This window comes from Apium graveolens, chromosome 7 (assembly GCF_009905375.1).
Source record: "Apium graveolens cultivar Ventura chromosome 7, ASM990537v1, whole genome shotgun sequence".
Lineage (NCBI taxonomy): Eukaryota > Viridiplantae > Streptophyta > Magnoliopsida > Apiales > Apiaceae > Apium > Apium graveolens.
In genome coordinates, this window is record NC_133653.1 from 69,295,682 (window position 1) to 69,317,550 (window position 21,869).

At 32.1% G+C, this 21,869-nt stretch overlaps 1 protein-coding gene across 10 annotated transcripts; it reads right to left on the minus strand.

The window, feature by feature from the left end:
* Nucleotides 1–994: 994 nt before the first annotated feature.
* On the minus strand, nt 995–4,572 carry LOC141671037 (uncharacterized). Of its 10 annotated transcripts, none has more exons than XM_074477115.1 (5): nt 4,275–4,572; nt 3,769–3,883; nt 2,455–2,563; nt 1,880–1,918; nt 995–1,283 (listed from the first exon to the last, which is right to left on the minus strand). In XM_074477115.1, exons 1-5 carry the CDS (start codon nt 4,333–4,335, stop codon nt 1,182–1,184), a joined length of 426 nt encoding a protein of 141 aa, XP_074333216.1. In that variant the 5' UTR covers nt 4,336–4,572; the 3' UTR covers nt 995–1,181. The 10 variants fall into 10 exon arrangements, 4 of the variants coding, with proteins under 4 accessions (XP_074333216.1, XP_074333217.1, XP_074333218.1 ...); XM_074477116.1 differs by having other exon boundaries at nt 995–1,294; XM_074477117.1 differs by having other exon boundaries at nt 4,181–4,572.
* Between the last annotated feature and the right edge of the window lie 17,297 nt (nt 4,573–21,869).

A 21,869-nucleotide genomic window follows, 5' to 3' on the forward strand; every position in this document is an offset into this window, starting at 1 on the left:
CCTTGGGTGCGCACTGGGTAAACCCTACGGGCTCACGTAATAGCCTGCAAACCACGTGAACCAAGGTAAATCGCATTTAAGCGACAGGCTCTGACTCAGGAGGCATAATCATAAATTCTCCTCCCGTGGGATTCGAACCTGTGACAAAGAAGAAAGTTATCCCCTCTTTAACCAACCGAGCCAACTCTTGCGGGCTAAATTTGCCTATTTATTTATACTAGTACAAATAACTAGTGTTTAGTTCTGAATTGGTATTTCAATTTTTAAAAAAATATTTTTTACCGATCCAATCGTATGGATGTCAATAGATATATATTAGTGATATAACCAAAGTTTCATATCATAATAATTTTATTTAGTTCATCATTCTAACAGTCAAGCATCAGTTTGACTACAACTAACTAGTGTTTAGTCCCGAATTGTATTTCGATTTAAAAAATATATTTTTCAATGATCCAACTGTATAGATGCCAATAGATATATATTTGTGATATAACCAAAATTTCATATCAAAATAATTTATTTGGTTTGCCATTTTAACAGTCAAGCTTCAATTTGACTAGTACAACTAATTAGTGTTTAATGATGAATTGGTATTTCGATTATTTTAAAAATATTTTTCAACGATAATATTTTTCATGAATTGTTTAATTATGATGTCAATAGATAATATTCACTACGCCGTAAGTGGGCTATTGCAATGCCTAAATGGTTACCATAGACCCCAAAAGCGTTACATTAGGTCTATTGTAACACCAAGGGGCGTTACGTATACGAGCATTATAATAGACACCCTAATATAATCTATTGTAACAAAGAAGAAAACGTTACAATAGGAAACTATTGTAACACTAAAAGGCCCAAACGTAACATAAAATGAGTGATACATTAGGTTCGATTAAGATTTCAAAAGTGTGCCACACTGGTAGGTCCCATTTTTTGTGGGGCCCACATAGCCTATTTTAACAATCACTTTTATCAATTGTAACACCAATTTGTTATAATTAAGCAATAGTAGTATATAATATGTAACATTGTATATAAACATACATTACACTTGAATGGGCAAATGGAACGGTTAATTTTAAAATATTTAAATTACATGCTCTTGTTAAACAACAATCCCAGTAGCAACATAATATCAAAGTAATAATACATAATAGTCTCATGTATAAGCCATACTAGTACATAATAATCTCATTTTCAAACCATATTAATAGTGTTAATGATAACCGAAAGGAGCTATCATCTCTTAATTCTTTCCCTGAGAATGGATGGATGTCCTGCATATCGTCTGACAGGAATATTTATTAACAATCCCAAAAAAAACATATTTTATATCTAAAATAGGCTAACATCAATAGATTTTTTTGCAAAGAATATAACTAATTAGTTTTCTAGTTTGATACAAGTATAACTAACGATCCCTATTAAGTTATCAGAAAGAATCGTACTCGATAGTTAGACATAATTTGTTCCTCTATTTCATGTTCTTTTTTATCAACATAAAATACATCAAAAGTAAAGAAAGTAAAATGTAATGTTTTAAAATAGACTTGCAACAAAGTGCACTTGTAATTAAATATAATATAACAACCAAAGCTTGCGTTCTCTGATTTGTCGCGATAGTATAATATAATAGCTGAACAAGTAGAATAATATATTAATTTTTAAATGTTTTTTTAAATATATATATATATAATTGTGGGAAGTCCTTACTATAAGGCCCTAGAAATTTTGTGAGGAAATTTCAAGCTAGAGGTTGTTGTTTGGAGTGCAGGAGTGATACTTTATATTTTGCTATTTGGGGTTCCTCCCTTTGCGGAAGGTAGAGTTTATATTGATTATGCAATTAGTATTTATAGCATTTATAACTAACCTTGTGAAGCATCAGACCATTGTAGTAGTAAGCTGCAGCCTAGAAAAGTTACATAAACAGTTGAAAAACCATTAACCAGTAATAAGTGTAGAATACTTAATAATAGTGACCTTGACCTGATGACAAGGGAGCTGGTGACCTAAGGGTCTATAAACAAACAAATCTTAAAGTCTTTGCTGCAGGGACGGGGAAATCACAACAAATTAATAAGAATTACTTGATAAACCAATAATCTAGCAGTCTTTGCTGCAAAGTAGCTTAATTAACCATACCAATAATGTATCACAAATGTATATATAGACAGCTGCTAAATAGCAATTCAGATATGGGCAGGAAGTATTAACAGGCTAAAGGTACATTGCAATATTTCACTATTTTCTGACATTTGCGAAACAATCACTCCAACCAGTAAAGGTTTAAAGTTTTAAAACAATTACATGGGCTCTTATCATGTGAATTCTGATTGTAAATAACTTGGACTGCAATTTAATTGCCTTCAGAAACATTTTTTTTAGAACTCAATAAAAAACAAGAATATAAGAAAAAAATAGCATATTAGTACGACATTGTCTTACTTTCGTGATGACTTTTTCCACCATGGGGGTCTGGAGAATAATACATTTTTTTGATCTTCCAGAGTTGCAGCAGACATTACTGGGAACACAAAGTTTTGAGAAAGAAGCCCTGCAATCAAACCGAAAATTAGCAGAGACACCTGCCTATATAGAACCCTCGCCATCTCTCTGCCAATTCTGCAGTAAAAAGACTGAGAAATGGAAGATTGTGAGAATGATGCAGAGTAGACGAATGATTATATAATGGAGGGGAAGTAAATACTAGCAGGTAAAACAGCATGTGGTTAGTTGAATGCTCTGCAGGGAGCATTTAAAGTAATATGTCTTACCATTCCCAATTTACAAATAATTGAGATGAATTACTATCCAAAAACTTGTTTCCTGAACAAAATCTATAAACATAGTTTTTGCTTCATATATGTAAGTTGAATTGCACGAAGGTAGAGAAACCTTTACCTTGTTACGGAATTTCATGAACATAATGCCAGTATATTAGGTTTTGACTAATAAGACACTCTAATCTGTAAAAAAGTCTGTGTTTATTTGGGTTCAAATGTTTACAATATGCGGTAGATGACTCCATAAAAAAGTGTTGCCTGGAGGTATTAATTAGAATTTCAGTTACTTGTACTCTGGATGGGGCAAATGCACCTACCGGAATCAGACAATGAATATACATGTCCTAGCAGAAATAGATGTTGATACACTAATATTAAGAAAACATTAATTCGATAAACACCTCTGAAAGTATAGTTGTAAACAGGAAACCATCTTACGTAAAAATAGATAAGTCATTCATAGACTACACACGCTGCCATTACGTAGATATTCAAACACTAACATCTGGTATCCACAGTCCTGGCAATAGCCTGGAATGGAAACTAAAAGGGGCTAGCTATTTATCAAAAAAAGAAGGGATTAGCTAGTAACAACTCATAAACCACCACATAATTATCAAAATAATTTATTGAAGCTACAAGGAGAACAGAATGCAATTTAATCAACAAAGGTACTTCAGTAAAAAAATGTAAATTTCCATTAATAAATCAAATGGATATACAACAAAAAGACGGTAAACATATTGATTTAACAACAAAAATGAAGTCAACTAGTTCTTAGCACTTCACAAAACTGTAAAGGCGCAAAAATCTGTAATCTAATTGTTAAAAATCAAAATAGTTGTACAAAAAATAAAAGTAAAATATCAAACACGAGGACGAGGCAGGCTAACTAGAAGATGCCCATTCCAAACACTACATATAACAATGAAACCAACACTCACATTAAGATGATAACCTTCAAATTAACGCTAACCTTTTTACGGAGTAATAACAAAAGTCTGCCAAGATAAAAGTTTGAACAATTTCAGTTAGCAGGACCATTGGAAGCCAAACATATCCGCTTTCGAGCAAGTACAAATACTTGCCAACTGTGAATCAAATACACGGTTGTTAATAGCAATGCCAAAGGTATTTACAAAAATTTTCAATTAAAACTATAGAATTGTCGAATCAATGTGCAGAAAATGAGTGGGAAAGAGAATGAATCATTCATCCTCAAATGGACTCAGAACTAATGCAAACACTTAATCAACAACTAATGCCTCATAAAGTGATAAACCTAGCAATCTAGACCACTGAACAACTAACACACTAACAAAAAAAATATCATAAAGAAACAACAGAAGAACAAGCAACAACACGAACGAGAAAAGTCCCAATTTTACCTTAACGAAGCTTTAAACTGGAACGCCCAATTTTATAGCCCTAATTGCTTAAGATATCAAATTGAAAAATATAGTTAGGAATACATATATTTACCATATAATTGGAGCTCCTTTGAAACCCAATTAATTCTAGTGAATACATATATTAACCACATAATTGGAGCCCCTTTGAAACCCTAATCGACTGCAAAATCATATAAATAAAAATATTAGTAATCGCTCAAGTACTAAGTCTTGGATTTATTTTGAAGACAACGTTTAGAGAGAAGGGGGTGGGAGAGAGATCGAGCGCTTTCTGGTGAGGTTTGAGTTTCTGGTGAGGTTTGAGAGAAAGAGAGAGAAAAAAGTCTCGACCAGAGAGAATGTTGTGAGCGAGAGAAAGTATTTGTCCTGGTTCAGTAATTCATTTAGGGGAAAAAATGCAGCCCAGTAATTCACGTAGTAAAACGTGCATCATTTTTAAATTTTTTTATTTTAAATTATTAAAATATTATTTATTAAATAAAAATAAACAAAGTAACTTTTGTATTCATTAACAGTGTAATTTTATAAATTTTATTTTATTATATATTATATTTTTATTCACAAATAAACCATAATACAATTTTAATACTAATTTATGATAATATTTCTACTTTAATATTTCTAAAAATAAAAAATATAACTAATGTAACACCAGGTTTTGGTGTTACATGTTGTGCAACATCTACATTTCTCGGTAACACTAGCGTTATAACGCTAGTTCAGAGGTGGTACAATATGACAAAAAATTCTTAGCAAATGTGACACTCATTTTAACACTTACATTACAGTAACCCATTTATGACGTAGTGATTTATATATTAGTGATATGACAAAATTTTCAGAAAAATAAATAAATTAATTGATTTACTATTTTAACAGTCAACCGCTGGTTTGACTAGTGAATGAAGCACATAAACGTGAAACTCTTGTAATTTTTTCATAATTTTTCAAATATATTAGACAAATATATAAATTTTAGAATATTATCAAACACAAAAATCAAAATTCTTTTGTAATGTATATTTTTTCATCACCATAAATATTTGTACATATGATGAATGTTATCCTTGTATGTCAATATATATTTTTTTATAATATATAATATTATTTAAACTTTTAAATTTTTTTTGTGTTTTCGTTTACTAGATACAACCGCTTATAATCAATTTAATTATTTCAACCGATTTTGGTTGAAATCATTTTTTTGCAATTGGCTGTTTTTTTTTGCCATTATAGTAAATTCAAACAAAAAAGCGGAAAATTATCCCGCCATTTGGTAATGCTAAATTTGACCGCTAGCGGTTGAATTTAAGAGCGCAAAATAATTTAGTTGGCGGGAAAATTCCCTCAATTTTTTGGTAAGGATAAATTCGACCGCACAAAAATACCGGTCGAATTTATTACTAAATTCACTGCACTATTTCAATTGAATTTAAATTCGACTGCTGGCGGTTGTATTTAGCCTTACCCAGTCAAGCATTCAGGTTGACCATAAATTCGACCAAATTCGGTCGAATTTAAACCGGTTGAATTTGTTCGGTTTTATTTTGCTTTATATTCTTGTAGTGTTTCAAGTTTTAACATTACACTAAAAGACATATATGTATAAAAATTAAAATTAAACATTCATATAAACATCTCAAAAATATAAAACAAAAAATCAAAAGCTCTCACTTCTCTCTCTCGACTATGAACTCTATCTCTATCTCAACTCTCTGCTCTCATTTATGTGCTCACTCGACTCTCTCTGCTCTCGATTTAGTAACTGTCTCCCCCAACCCCGCTCTCTTTTCATTGGAGGTTAAATTGGGTAAGCTCAAGTCGGAGTTTAAAACTTAAAAAAGTCAGAACTTATAGCTCAATTCGGGAGGTTAAAGCTTGAATTTAGTAAGTTTTAAACGCCAATTTTTAAATTGGAGGTTTCAATTTGAAACCCTAAAATTTTAATTTACTGATAAACAATGAAATTTGTGGGGCTTGTTTTGATTGTGATTTGGGTTTAATGCTAGATTTGGGATTTTGAATTTTGAAGTAGAAGCTTGTATAAGGAGTAAGGCTTTGCCTTCCTTTAAATTGTATGAATTTATCTATGTAAATAATTAATACATTGATTGATTGAAGTTACCTATAACTTCTCACATTTGTCTTTTCACTTTCTTGTTAAATGGTTGTTAAATCTTTCTAAAGACAACGGTTGTGACATTATAAATCTATTATATATATATAATACAACACAGGGGTTTGATGAACAATTTAATTAATATGACGATTATACTCCTACATTATTACATATATAATATTTATTTCACGTCATCATTCATTTATTAAAAAATATTAATTGTTGTATAATTAATATGTACATATATACATTAATACATTACATACATCGGTTAATTCAAGATACCATGTTGAATTTACTTAAAAACGTCAGTTTGGCTTAAAAATCGATGTGATATGTAATAATAACATCAATTTTGCCATAAAAACTACTAAAAGCCTTTATCTAGAATATGTTTAATTGATAAAAATATCATATAATGACAATATATATTCAAAAGATATGAGGGGATTAAAAATTTAACATTAAGATGCAGATCTCATTTTCTTATTATAAAACGATGTTGTATGTCCTCTTTTACGTCAGTTTTAAACCAATGTTAAATGGGATAACCTTTAACATCGCTCGCAAATACATCGGTTACCATTTTTCCAGACATCGATTTTCTAAATGATGTTTATTAACGTATTTCTAGTAGTGAAGTCCTAGATCATTTCTTGAGCAATAAAATTTTATTTATATTTAAATAATAGTAGTTGATAACACGTGCGAAGTACGGGCCGAGATCAAAACATCAATATTAAGTAATGATTATTGAAATTTATTATAAATATAATTTAAAATATATAATAAATAAAATTGTACAATTATTACAATTATCCTTTTGAATTTATATGTAATTTTCATTAACTCAAATTTTATTAGAACAATAAACTCAACGTTATTATGAATCTGTTGTTTAAAAAGACATAACTAACATTTTTGATCGAAACTTTAGCCAAACAATGAGCAACACGATTGACGCATAATTTACCAAAATATTAAATTAACATTACTAAGTAATTGCATATCAGATTTCTTATTAGTAACTGGATTTGTGTTTTTACATAGTTTGTGATTGCATAATTTTTTCTAATAAAATATTCTTCATGTTTGTATAAATTTGCATTTGGTGCTAAAATAGAATTTTATAAGTATAAATTTAGAAATTTCAATGTATATGCAATTCTGTTTATATTAAAACAATATAAAATATGTAGTATATAAAATCAAAAAGGGTAAAATATTACATATCTAATTTTAAGTCATATAGGAATAAAAAAAGAAGAATAAAAATGGTATATTTAGAAGTGAAACCAAAAGTTCGTGAAACCAAAAAGGGTTGAAACCAAAGTACCCTTAAAAGATGGTTTTCGAAAAGCATGACTTATAAAATTCAAATAATGGGTAAAAATAATACATAAAGAATTATAGTCATATACACATCAAAAAAGATAAAATAATACGTTTAAAATTATCACATGATTCATAAAATATAAAAACAAAAGGTGGTGAAATCAAAAAATAATTGAAAGTAAAATATCACTTAAAAACATGTTTCACTTATTAATAAAGATTATTAAAGTTTCATAAAGCAAAGTTTTTAAAAAATATAGAATTTGGTTTGGATGATACCAAAAATAAAAGAATCTAAACTTTTGTGAGGCAAGTGCACATACATCGATAGCCTCTCCACTTTCTTGATGCAACACCCAAGAAATCTCACTAGATTCTTATGCTGAAGTTTAGCAATGCATGGCACTTCATTCATGAACTCATTTACTCCTTGTCTTGAATCCTTTGAAAGCCTCTTCACAACTATTTCTTGTCCCTCTTCCGAGATGCCCTGAATTATAGATGTGATACCTTCATATATTATTTGATCGACTGGCATTGTCAATTTCTATATTTAATATGATTTCATGACATCCTAGGATGAACTTTAGCAGGTCTAAATATTCTATTGTTAAACAACTCTTTGCTTTTTTTTGAGAGATATTCAGTTGTTTTACTGTAGTCATGATAAATTATTTTGTTCAGATAAGTATTGGACTGATCACCCTGTATACAGTTCCAAATCCACCTTTACCAAGCTTGTTTTTGTTGGAGAAATTATCAATGGGCCTTTGTAATTTGTAAAAACTTAAATAAAGGTAGATCCAAATCTTTCCTCTCATTCAGTTTCACTTTCCCTGCACAGGCAAGAAGTAGATCCATGGGTACTTTACCTCCTGTGGACGAGATTTTTCTAGTAATTTTAAAATTTTTTAGTTATATATTTGATAATGTTAAAATATTTATTTTCTTTTCTCCTGTAGTTTATATAAAAATATTGTTATATTGTTAGTCATATTATTTAATTTTTTATAGTGAAATTGGTTTAAAGTAATTTATATTGATCATACTTGTAGACCAAGCCTTACCTCAGGGGAGTTCCTAGATTTTATTATTAGTAATAATTTATAAATCTCATTGAGAATTGGCAAGTCCAAGTTAAGAGAGGATTTTAACGTGGCCGAATGATATTAGTATTTCATAAATCTATTAAACTCGGTCAAATGTGATTTATAATTAATACAAGTATTATAATATTATTAATATGCATAGCAAAAAGTAAAATGAAATATTATGATATATGCATTTAATAAGATTTGTACCATTTTCTGTGTTTAGAAGAACTAATAATATAAAATTTTAAGGATAGCCACACTGACTGATAAACCTTAATTCTCTCTCTCGATGAGAGTCGGCCGCCCCATCTTCCTTTAACCCTAATCATCACACCTCCTTCTTCACCATTTCTACCCATCTTCATCTCTATCTCCATCCTCTCTCTTCATCTATACAACATTTTAATCATTTGTTTTTAACTTTCTTTCAATAAATATCGGATTTTGTTCAAAAATTCGGTTCTTTTTCGTTTCGTTTAATTGAGTTGTTATTTATGTGTTTGATTGTCTTACTTTGTGCGATGTGTCTCACTTTATGCGATGTGTTGAAAATGGATTTTACGGTATATTGGGAGATCTGGATATCTCGCATCAACAACACTTTCGACAGGTTTATAGCTGGTGTCCGGCAGGTAGATAACTGGGGTGCTTTTGGAACGGTAGTGAAAATCGCATGTGCTCAACTCTCATAAAATATTTTTGTTCATAACATGAGGGCCCTCTCAGTTTTTGCAACTGAGTCCTCTAAACATTGTATAATCCATGGAATTAATGCGAGGGTCAATTGTGAAACTACTGTTTTCGGTGGAGATGCAGACTGGATCGCTCGAGAAACCATTATCTTCATTTTTAATTTTCAGAATATTTTTTATTCAGTCAGTTAAGTAATCCAGAAACAAAGAGGCTAATTATAGTTCTTTTATTTGTTTTTCAACCTGGTTGCAGGATCAGTTGGGGGTTTGTCCCGATTGAGTTTTTTTCATGTTATTAATGAAATCTGCTATAAATTTGACAAAAAAATAATATAAAATTTTGAATTTTGTTCTGTTAACAAGATTAGAATTTAAAAACCTTTGATAGTATTTTGAAGGATAATATTTATTAGTTTTAGCCTTATTGTCCGGCAAGGCACTTATCTTTTTAATATATTTCTTAACTTAATATCTATATAAATTGTATGTATGATTTTTTTTCATAATATTTATAATTGAAATCCTTTTTTCGATATCTAACATAATACATTAAAAATTTCAATCTATTTTTCTAGTTTTCTTATAATTTCATGTTAATAATAAAAAAAAATAGTCACCTTCTATTTTTTCTCAACTTTCTCCTTCAAATTCTGATGATTAGACTTTCAACAATAACTGACACTAATTCTCTAATTCTAGGATAATTGACTGCTAGCTGAGTAAATAAAGCAGAATGGAAGTATTAAATATTACCTGTTATTTTAAGCCTTTTTATCTTGCATGCATACCACGGGAAAAAGCTAATCATTACAATAAGTACTACAAGCGCGAGATCTGATCAACAGACGCTTCTATCATCTGGAACTTTTGATTTTGTCTGTGTTGTAAAATATATCACGATTGATCATTGAAAGTAAACTAATTAATTAGTGATCAAGATATACCTAATAATAGTAGCTTAAGAAAATGTCACTCACTCAGTTCTGATGCAGCCATTTTGACATAAAGGTCTTTTCCATCTTCAAAGGAGCCTTGCATGTCATTGAAGCTACCAAACGAAATAAGCATCCACTTCCGCCATTTCTAATATCCATTGCAATTTCACACCTGCATACTTCAAGAAGCCATCTCCATTTTCACATTCCAGCTTAACATTGCCTGAATAATCATTAGACCAATGTGCTGGCTCCCAATTTTCTGCTATATCGGATCAAACCCTTCCATACATCACTACTAGAAATATGGCATCAGACATAGGTTCAGAACCGATATTAAAAAAAAATCTGAACCGATGTCTTCGCGTGTGATGTTAAATGTCATCAGCCTTTGACATCGGTTAACGACCGATGTCTATTACATTCCTATACATCGGTTTTAAGATTAAATGTGATGTCTTTGCAACAAATTTCAGCTTATATTACAGTATTTCTAGGTGAATATGAGTATATTATGAGGTATTTATCCATTAAAACATGAAACTTACAAGCTCTAAAAGCCATTTATTAAAATTCTTTCGAACAAACCGATGTCAAAATAGAGACTCAACATCGGTTCACTTATTTTCCCGATGTGAAATGCGGGATTAGACATCGGTTCATTTAGACGTCCCACGTGAAATGTAGGATTATCCATCATTTTTATTTCTGTATCCAATGTGAAATCATTATGTTTAACATCAGTTATTTTCTTAAACCGATGCGTACTCTCTATTATTTAAAATTTAAGACATCAGCTTTTATAAACTTCAGATGTTATTTGCATTCTTTACATTGAGTTTCTTTTCAGAACCGATGTTCAATGACTATTTCACATCAGATTTTTTAGTTCTTTTTCGTTTAATATAGTTTTACCTGATGTATTTCTTATATTTTTCACATCGGTTTATATTTATCAATGTGATGTTATTGTTTTGTAATTTGCATGCCATCCTGATCCTGTTCACATCCACAGGAACCAATTACATTTACAACCAAAAAAATACCAAACAATGCAACATAAACATAAAGCTACATTGATACCAAATTTCTTAACATTCAATATCCAACAAGTGGTCAATTCAGACACATTCCAAGTCTAAATTAAATATCCCAATCACAAACAATAAAACCCAAATTTACTAGTTATTATATCCAACAATCTAAACATATTTGACTTGGAACAAATATGTCAAAAGGAAATCATAAAAGCCAAGCATAAAAGCCAATCGTCCCAGTCAAACACAAAGAAGGCAAACGACGCGATTGACATATACCCAAAATACAGGATGCCGGAAACTAGCTTTGTGATCTCCAACTTTGTGAAAACGTAGAAAATGGAATAGAGGAACATGTACAAGACAGATGATTGTGCTGTAGGGTGCCCATCACCACCAATTGTAATCTTCACTGCATGTTATTACCAAAATAAGAAAAACTATGAATAAGACTACAGGATGCAAGCCATATAACATGTGTAGTTTAAAATCATCAACCTCTACATCAAGGGCTGCTACCTCTATAGACCATCTTAAGGGGTTCAACGGGTTGCAATTTTAGATCTAGATTACAGAGTTACCTTGTGATGAGTTTCAAAAAACATGATCACTTCTTCCATGTGATTCTGATAAAACCCCCACTTGACATGTTAAAAAACATCATTAGGAAATGATATGATTGAACTTTCTAGACTTATCCCAGTATGCAACTCGACGAACTACTTACCTCGACAAAGCCAAAGAATCCAGAACTCATATCACCTGAATCATCCAAACCAAAGAACGAATGAAACAGGCTAGCCAAGAATGAAACATAAATATTAGTATAATATTAGTACATTTATTCATTATTGATAATCCCACAATTGTGGTAATTTCTATAGTTAATAAGATAAGATAAAATCTTCCTAGGGCTTACTCTAACACAAGTATAAATGTTAGAGAAATGGGTTACATATTGAAATTATATTTAGGGAGGGACTGTGTATTGTTAAATTACTTCAATTAGATATTTTATGAATAAAATAAAATTCCCTTGAGCTCTTACTCTAGCACATACAAATTTTAGACATGATTTGTGTATTACACAATTTTATCATGCATCAGAATTCAATTGAGAGAAAGGTAGGATTTGTGTATTACACAATTGATGCGAGTGTTAAATACTATAAAAAGTACATCTTTCGTTGTTTTAGCTACAATACTATGAAAATATATAGAAAAGAGTTGTCATTTTAGCACTAAGCATGCTGCATACAAAAACAAAGCAAGTTTGGAGCCCAACACAACACAAGTAAAATAGCACTCTACTCTGTATCATTAAGCATTGAAACTAAACCCAACACATGACTTCTTGCGACAAGTTTGACAAATCCTCCAAAATAAAAGGAAATAGACATATGAAGTTCTTCTAAACAAAGTCAAATATGCCTAATTTATTGTTGCCTATGTAGGTTCTACAGTTTGTCAGGACAAATAAGATTGAACTTACCAGTTACCCTTTTTTTCATTTTTACCAAGCTGTTGCAGTACATCAACTTCAATCATTGCTGCTTCCCGATATTTTTCAACACCTCGGACAACTTTAGTGGCTACCATTTCTTCCCCCTCTTTGTCCCATCATTCTAAAACTTGACTGTTAGGTCCCGAATTATCGTAGAAGGGGTGTTGAATATGATAATCACTAAATTAAAAATTCTTTCGAATCTTTAGCGGATAAAATATTTAGTGCTCGCTTAGTGGTTTTGTGTTCTTGAAAGGATTAGTGTTTGGAACGATAAAAACAAGGAACACAAGATATTCGGGGAAATATATATTCGTATATAAATCCTTGAGGGTGTTGCTACACTCCGGTAAATAAATTAACCGGCTATAATCTAAGAACAACAAAGTTCCTAGCTACTACAAAGATTTACAAATCAAATTTTATACAATAATCTAGCTTTTGTTTATACTAGGATTTAATTACCGGGTAACGATTATAATGCCCCTAAGAATATACAAGAGTTAAATCGGGCATTATAACGTTACTCCGGTGAGAAGTTAAACGGATATACAAATAGCTTGAGCTTCTCTGTAAATCTTCGCTGCCATTTTCACTTCTCTTTTGGGAGAGAAGATGAACAGTAAATAATTCAGAATGAATGGCTGATTATCTTCTGCTGGAAAGTGTAGACTTTATACACAATAAAATTGTGTGGCTGAGAATTGAGGAGCTTTGTGAAAGGAATATGTCCTAAGTCCAATCAGGTATTAGAATTTAGGAATAACATTTTATGTAATCTGTTTTGATTCCATTGATATTAATAAAAGACTTGTTTTGTTTTTATTACGGGCTTTATCTATTTAAGTGTTTAAATAAGATATATCATAGTTTAGAGTAAAGCTTTTTATGGATTATGATGAGATCATAATAGTGAGACCTAAAAGATGATAACTCTAAACTTAAATAGTTCCTGGTCGTAGGATTACTAACTGGTAATTAATAATCCGCAGAGATCGGTACATACTATGCTTGCTTCATTATGAAGGATGTCTGTTCTCATAGACATTTGTGTGGTGACACTATAGCTAGTATGTAGGTGCTTATTATAAAATAAGTTCACTGAACATGACTCACACAGCTGAACAACTGATGGAGTTCACTCACGTATCAGCAGTTGTTCACATAGTGATAGTTGTACAAGTATCCTTAGACTTTAGGTCATCATAGTCATCTTGTGTGCACTGAACTATGCTTTGGTTTAGTTCTTAGTCTCCAGGGACAATTATTAGGGCTCTACTGGGTATATGAATTTGTACACGAAGATAGTGTATGATCAATATAGGATCTACCCCTTCCAGTGAAGGAAGCGAATGTTCAAGGCTGATCCACTTATGCTAGTTCAGGAATCTCTGGCCAGAGTGAATGAAATTAGAAAGGAGTTTCTAATTTGCATAGAACTACGCATAGTAAATGGTAAGCAAGTGATTGAATTTGATAGGCTTGACACGAGATCCATGCCTTGTATTTAATCGGGACATTGTAGGGTATAAGGAGTTTATTGTACGATAACTATTCACTACATAGGTTCTTGGTATTCTAAGCAGTGAATTCATATTATCCGGATAGTCGCGATATGCTGAGAAGTATCCCTCACGATGTAGAATAAATGTGATTAATTAATTAATCATATTTAATAAATTAGAGAATTTATATAAATAATGATAAAATAGTTTTATTATTATTTATTTCTACTACCGGCTTAATATTGAACCTACAGGGTCACACCATAAAAAGAGAATGATTTTATGGTGGAGGAATTAATTAATAATGGCTAATAATTATTTATTTGTGAAATAAATAATTAATTGGCAAATTTAATAATTGATTAAATGAGATTTAATTGATTATAAATTAATTAAGAAAAGTTCTTAATATTATTAATTAAGGATTTAATTTTTGGAAATTAAATCAAGAGAGAGAATTATTTCTAAAGTGTTTTGAAAAAGGATTAATAATTAAAAGGTGTTTTAATTATTAATGAGAATAATAAATGGGTTAATAATAATATTTATGGGAAAATTTCAGCTGAAAATTTTGCCTATAAATATACTATTATAGACCTTATTTTCATTCGAACCCGAAAACCCAAAAGTTTTAGAAAAACTAATTCTCTCCACCTCCTCCTCCTCCTTAACGTCGTTTTCTTGGTGGATACCGGTGGAGTGCTTCACGTTTGAGGAGCAGCTGCTAAGGATCTCCGATCGATGCTCTTGGATCGCATATTAAAGGTTAGTAATCGATCCCTACGTTTTTACCACGATTTATATGTTTTTATTTGGATTTTATGTGTGTAAAAGTGTTTTACCATGCCCCCGCTGCATTTAAAATCCAACAATGGTATCATAGCATAGGTTGTATGCTTATAGATCTGTGGTAAAAATTTCAGAATTTTATGTGCTTGTATGAATTAATTATGATTTTTACAAGTTATATCATGGATTAATTTTGTCTGATGAGAAATCGTTTCTCAGAATAATTTTGAATGTTGATCTGGGATCTACAAGTGTTGTAGATCGTCTGGGTATTTTTTCATAATTTTAGGATGTATAGATTTTTTATTATGAATTTTTGAAGTTCTTACAATTAAATTCGTAATTAAATAAGTAAATATATGTATATAAAGTATATATATATATTTGTGTTGTCTGCTATTACCTGCTGTGTGAAGAGAAGACACAGAAAAGGACGGCAGAAGCTGACATGCACGGCGTTCGAAGAAAAAGACGGCGGCTGCTGCAAGAAAGAAAAAAAAGGGGTGTCGCGCATTCCGGGAATGCGTTACACCCTGCGGCACATTCACGGAATGCGTTACACCTTTTAATTGGTTAAAAGAGTTGTAACGCATCACAGGAATGCGTTACAGGGCTTGTAACGCGTTCCTGTAATGCGTTACAGCCCGACTGTTTACATTAAAATTGATTTTCTGGGAGTTTTGTAACTCCATTTTGGGCGTGCAATATATTGTTGGATTCGTTTTTCCGAGACGGATCTAATGGTGTGATCAAATTTTAGTTTATATAAAAGTTTTGAACTGTTTATATTTCCGAAAGTGTTTTAAAGCTGTTTTTAACTGTTTTTAATTGCTTTTAAATGCTTCATGTGATACATAGAGATGTATAATGCTTAGACTAATGTGTTAGATGATATAACATGCCTACCTTGATATTTATTCATGTTGATATATGTGATATATGCTTAGTTTATCATGCGATGATAGATTTAGGTGAACTTAAATGAACATAAGGCGTTTGTTAGATAACCTAGTATAGTGAAATTGTTTCATAACCTTAATAACAATATTATGAATACAATCATGAGATTCTTGTGTTTGTGAAACACGTAATTGAATATGAATTTTCAATATGAGAGGAAGGATGATTCTGTCAACAACAGATTTCTATCTGTAAGAAAGGGTTATTAAGTGACGCCTCTTGACAATGCTCCACCCGATCTGGGAATCATCTGATTATTGATTATTGATTTGAAATATTTAATTTAAAAGAAAGAATCTCTTTAAAATATGATTATGATTGTAACGTAATATAATCCCTCTAAAATTAAATAATATTAAGTAGTAATTGGCCAATGATACAACGGGCTTGTGTCGGTCATAGCCTTCCAACATGATAGAAAGTAGTTCTTATTTTTGAATCATTGTCGGTTCGTGCTACAGCCAAGGGCTTTGATTTCGAAATAAGAAATACTTGTCTATTACATAGAGATGTGTACATTGAATAAGAATCTAAAGGTCGGTACGTGCCACAGCCGTGGGCCTTTGGGGACTGATTCAACTGTACGGAATGTTGGGTTAGACTTGACTTAGAATATTGAGTTTGTCGTGCCACAGCCGAGACTCAATTATTCAAGAGGCTAAAGTTTGATTAGGGAATAACATAAGATGTAATTGACAAGAGTTGTCTGCCTATTGAACATTACATGGCGGTTCGTGCCACAGCCGGGGTTGTGTAATGGAATGTAGGATCCCTATTCCCACTAGCATTATGAATGCTTAATTTTTCACGTAGGGGGTTGAATAAATTAGGTAAACTAGTGGGAGCCACTTATGAATAAAGACCCGATTCATATAGTGTTTTTTTTAAAATGAAATTGAATATTTGCTAAGTGTTGTTATGTGTTTATCATTTACAGATTTACAATATACATTATGTCTTCTGCACTATCACTAAGGAGCATACTGGATGCTCACAAATTGACTGGTCCTAATTATGCTGACTGGCTTCGAAACTTGTGAATTGTTCTCAGGATTGAGAAGCTTAAATACGTGATTGACTCACCTAAGCCTACTGAACCTGCTAGTGATGCACATAATGATGAACATGTTGTGTATCGTAAGTGGATAGATGATGCAAATATTGCTCAATGCATCATGCTAGCTTCCATGAACATTGAGCTACAGAAGCAACATGAGCATATGGATGCTCACACTATCCTAATGCATCTACAAGAGTTGTATGATGTGGTGGGGAGGACAGCTCGATATGAGATATCGAAGGAGCTGTTCGGTTGTAGGATGTCTGAGAGATCATCTATGAATGACCATGTACTTAAGATGATCAATTTGATTGAACGTCTTGGACAACTTGGTTTTGCCATGGATGGGGAGCTGAGCCAAGACTTGGTCTTGCAATCGCTTCTGAGTTCGTTCTCGCAGTTTGTTGTGAAATTTCACATGAATAAGTTGGATGTCAGCCTGCCTGAACTCCACAAAATGTTGAAGACTGCGGAATCGAATTTTCCCCCTAAGAAGAGTTCTGTTCTTCTAATTGGTGAAGGTTCCAATCCTAAGAAAAGGAAGAGGAACTCTTCCAAGAAGGAGAAAGTAGGTGAAGAAAAGCCGGTTCCACCGAAAGCTGAAGACCCCAAGAGCAAAGTTGTTTGCTTTCACTGTAACAAGGTGGGGCACTGGAAGAGGAACTGCAAGGTTTACCTTGCAGAATTGAAGAAGAAGAAGGGTAGTGAGACTACCGCTTCTGATTCAGGTATGTTCATGATAGAAGTGAATATGTCATTAAATTAAATTTCTACTTGGGTATTAGATACCGCCTGTGGTTCTCATATCTGCAATTTATTGCAGGGGCCAAGGAGAAGTAGGACTCTTGAGGAAGAGGATGTGATTCTACTGATGGGAAATGGAGCAAGAGTTGCTGCTGAAGATGTAGAATCATTTCATTTACATATGCCTACGGGCAAGACTATTATTTTAAATAATTGTTATTTTGTTCCCTCGATTATGAGGAATATTATTCCCATGTTAGACTTGGCTGGATTTTCATTTATTATTGAGAATAATGAATGTTCTATTCTTAGAGATAATATTCTTTATGGACGTGGTGCTTTAAATAATGGTTTGTATATATGTGACATAATTTACTTCAGATTGAACAAACTAATAAAAGAAAAGGGATGATGAAAATCTCACTTTATAGTGGCACTGCAGTCTCCATTTAGTAGACATGGAGAGAGGACTGCAAATTTGCTAGGAATGGTACACACAGATGTATGTGGACCAATGTCTAAGCAAGCCATGGGTGGATTTTCATACTTCATTACTTTCATAGATGATAGATCTAGATTCGGATATGTGTTTGATGAAACACAAGTCTGAGGCCTTTGAAAAGTTCAAAGAATATAAGTATGAAGTGGAGAAACAAACCAAACATAGTATTATAATTCTTCGATTAGATCGAGGTGGTGAATCCTTGAATGGAGAGTTTCTGGATTATCTCAAAGTAAATGGTATAGTCTCCCAGTGGACTCCTCCAGTTTGGTATCTGAAAGGAGAAATCGAACTTTGTTAGACATAGTTCGGTCCATGATGAGCTATGAGAATCTTCCAGTATTCCTATCGGGTTATGCATCAGAAACCTCAACATATTTACTGAATAAGGTGCCTTCCAAATCTGTTCCTCAAACTCTGTATGAGATATGGAAAGAAAGGAAACCGAGTCTTAAACACGTTAAGATTTGGGGATGTCCAGCTTATGTCAAGTAAGTTGACCCAGATAAGCTGGAATATCGATCCGTAAAATGTAGTTTTGTGGGATATCCTAAAGAGACTTTAGGGTATTACTTTTACACCGATCATCGGGTGTTTGTCTCCAGACATGCTACCTTCTTGGAAAAGGAGTTTATCCTTGAAGGAAACAGTGGGAGCAAAATTGAACTTGATGAAGTTCAAGAAGCACAAACTACTACAGATCAAGTGGAAACACCTGTTCTGACTGAACAACCTTTTGTGAAACAACCCATTCATAGATCAGGGAGAGTGTCTCGCCAACCTGAGAGGTATTATGGCCTTGTCATTGAGAATGACAATGAGTTGTCGATCATTGATGATGACGACCCTATAACCTATAATGAGGCTATGAGTAGTGTTGACTCAGAGAAATGGCATAGTGCCATGAAATCCAGAATGAAATCTATGTATACGGGATACAAAAGAATGATTAGAGCAGATGGTCAGGTGGAGACCTTTAAGGCCAGGCTTGTGGCAAAAGAATTCAAACAAAGGCAATGGATTGACTTTAATGAAACCTTTTACCTATAGCCCTGTTATAATCAGTTCAGATTTTGCTTGCGATTGCTGCTTACTACGACTATGAGATCTGGCAAATAGCCAGATGGTTTTCTTTCCAAGAGAAATGAAAACCTAGTGTGTAAGCTGCTGCGAACCATATGTGGTTTAAAGCAAGCTTCTCGAAAGATGGAACATTCGTTTTGATGAGACAATCAAAGAGTTTGATTTTATCAAAAACGAAGATGAACCATGCGTCTACAAAAGGGTTAGTGGGAGCGCGGTAACATTTCTTGTATTGTATTGAATTAGAGTTGACACACATAACAACATAGCAGACCCACTCACAAAGCTACTTTATGAAAGTCACTTTGATCGTCATAAAGACAAGAAGGGTATTAGATACCAGAGTGATTGGCTTTAGTACAAGTGGGAGATTGAAAGGAATATGTCCTAAGTCCAATCAGGTATTAGGATTTAGGAATAACCTTTTATGTAATCTGTTTTGATTCCATTGATATTAATAAAAGACTTGTTTTGTTTTTATTACGGGCTTTATCTATTTAAGTGTTTAAATAAGATATACCATAGTTTAGAGTAAAGCTTTTTATGGATTATGATGAGATCATAATAGTGAGACCTAAAAGATGATAACTCTAAACTTAAATAGTTCCTGGTCGTAGGATTACTAACTGGTAATTAATAATCCACAGAGATCGGTACATACTATGCTTGCTTCATTATGAAGGATGTCTGTTCTCATAGACATTTGTGTGGTGACACTATAGCTAGTATGTAGGTGCTTATTATAGAATAAGTTCACTGAACATGACTCGCACAGCTGAACAACTGATGGAGTTCACTCATGTGTCAGCAGTTGTTCACATAGTGATAGTTGTACAAGTATCCTTAGACTTGAGGTCATCATAGTCATCTTGTGTGCACTGAACTATGCTTTGGTTTAGTTCTTAGTCTCCAGGGACAATTATTAGGGCTCTACTGGGTATAGGAATTTGTACTCGAAGATAGTGTATGATCAATATAGGATCTACCCCTTCCAGTGAAGGAAGCGAATGTTCAAGGCTGATCCACTTATGCTAGTTCAGGAATCTCTGGCCAGAGTGAATGAAATTAGAAAGGAGTTTCTAATTTGCATAGAACTACGTATAGTAAATGGTAAGCAAGTGATTGAATTAGATAGGCTTGACACGAGATCCATGCCTTATATTTAATCGGGACATTGTAGGGTAGAAGAAGTTTATTGTACGGTAACTATTCACTGAATAGGTTCTTGGTATTCTAAGCAGTGAATTCATATTATCCGGATAGTCGCGATATGCTGAGAAGTATCCCTCACGATGTAGAATAAATGTGATTAATTAATTAATCATATTTAATAAATTAGAGAATTTATATAAATAATGATAAAATAGTTTTTGTTAGGTCACACACACTGTAGAGGGGGTGAATACAGTGTATAATACAATCAAATCGAACTTTAATATATTAAGTAACAGAAAACAAACTTTATTGAAACAATAAACTCTGTTACAGTATGGAACTGTTACCTCTCAGTGATGAACAAATATCACGAGAGCTGCTAGGGTTACAATGAATAATCTTCTCGAATAATGATAACACTTATAGTGTAAACCCTATGTCTGTGTTTATATACTACACAGTTACAAGATAATTGCTAATTGATATGGAATATAATTCTGCTTCCTAAAATATATCAATCAGATATCTTTTCTTCCAAGTATTCCATTCTTTACAGAATTCCTTCTTCATGCATATCTCTTCTTATGTTTATCTCGATCTTCTTTCCTTTAATCAACTACTGTCCTTATCTGATCGTCCTTCAACACTTAAGTTCTGATATCTATCTTCTGATGATTATCTCCTGATAACATAAGTGCTGATATCCTTAAGTCCTGACTTCCAGTATAAGTACTGATCAACAGTTAAGTACTGATTTATCCTGTTCAAGTAAGATCTGAAAGCTAAACATAAAACATATTAGCCATGACATTATCAAATATATCTAACAGTTTTATTATTATTTATTTCTACTACCGGCTTAATATTGAACCTACAGGGTCACACCATAAAAAGAGAATGATTTTATGGTGGAGGAATTAATTAATAATGACTAATAATTATTTATTTGTGAAATAAATAATTAATTGGAAAATTTAATAATTGATTAAATGAGATTTAATTGATTATAAATTAATTAAGAAAAGTTCTTAATATTATTAATTAAGGATTTAATTTTTGGAAATTAAATCAAGAGAGAGAATTATTTCTAAAGTGTTTAGAAAAAGGATTAATAATTAAAAGGTGTTTTAATTATTAATGAGAATAATAAA

What these genes read in the sequence shown, in the direction of transcription:
- LOC141671037 (XM_074477115.1), bottom strand. Translation starts at nt 4,335, where the DNA reads ATGTGGTTAATATATGTATTCACTAGAATTAATTGGGTTTCAAAGGAG. An exon ending in TGGAAAAAGTCATCACGAAA is followed by an intron (nt 1,919 to 2,454) that starts GTAAGACAATGT and finishes TAACTTTTCTAG; the next exon opens with GCTGCAGCTTACTACTACAA. An exon ending in ATGGTCTGATGCTTCACAAG is followed by an intron (nt 1,284 to 1,879) that starts GTTAGTTATAAA and finishes GACGATATGCAG; the next exon opens with GACATCCATCCATTCTCAGG.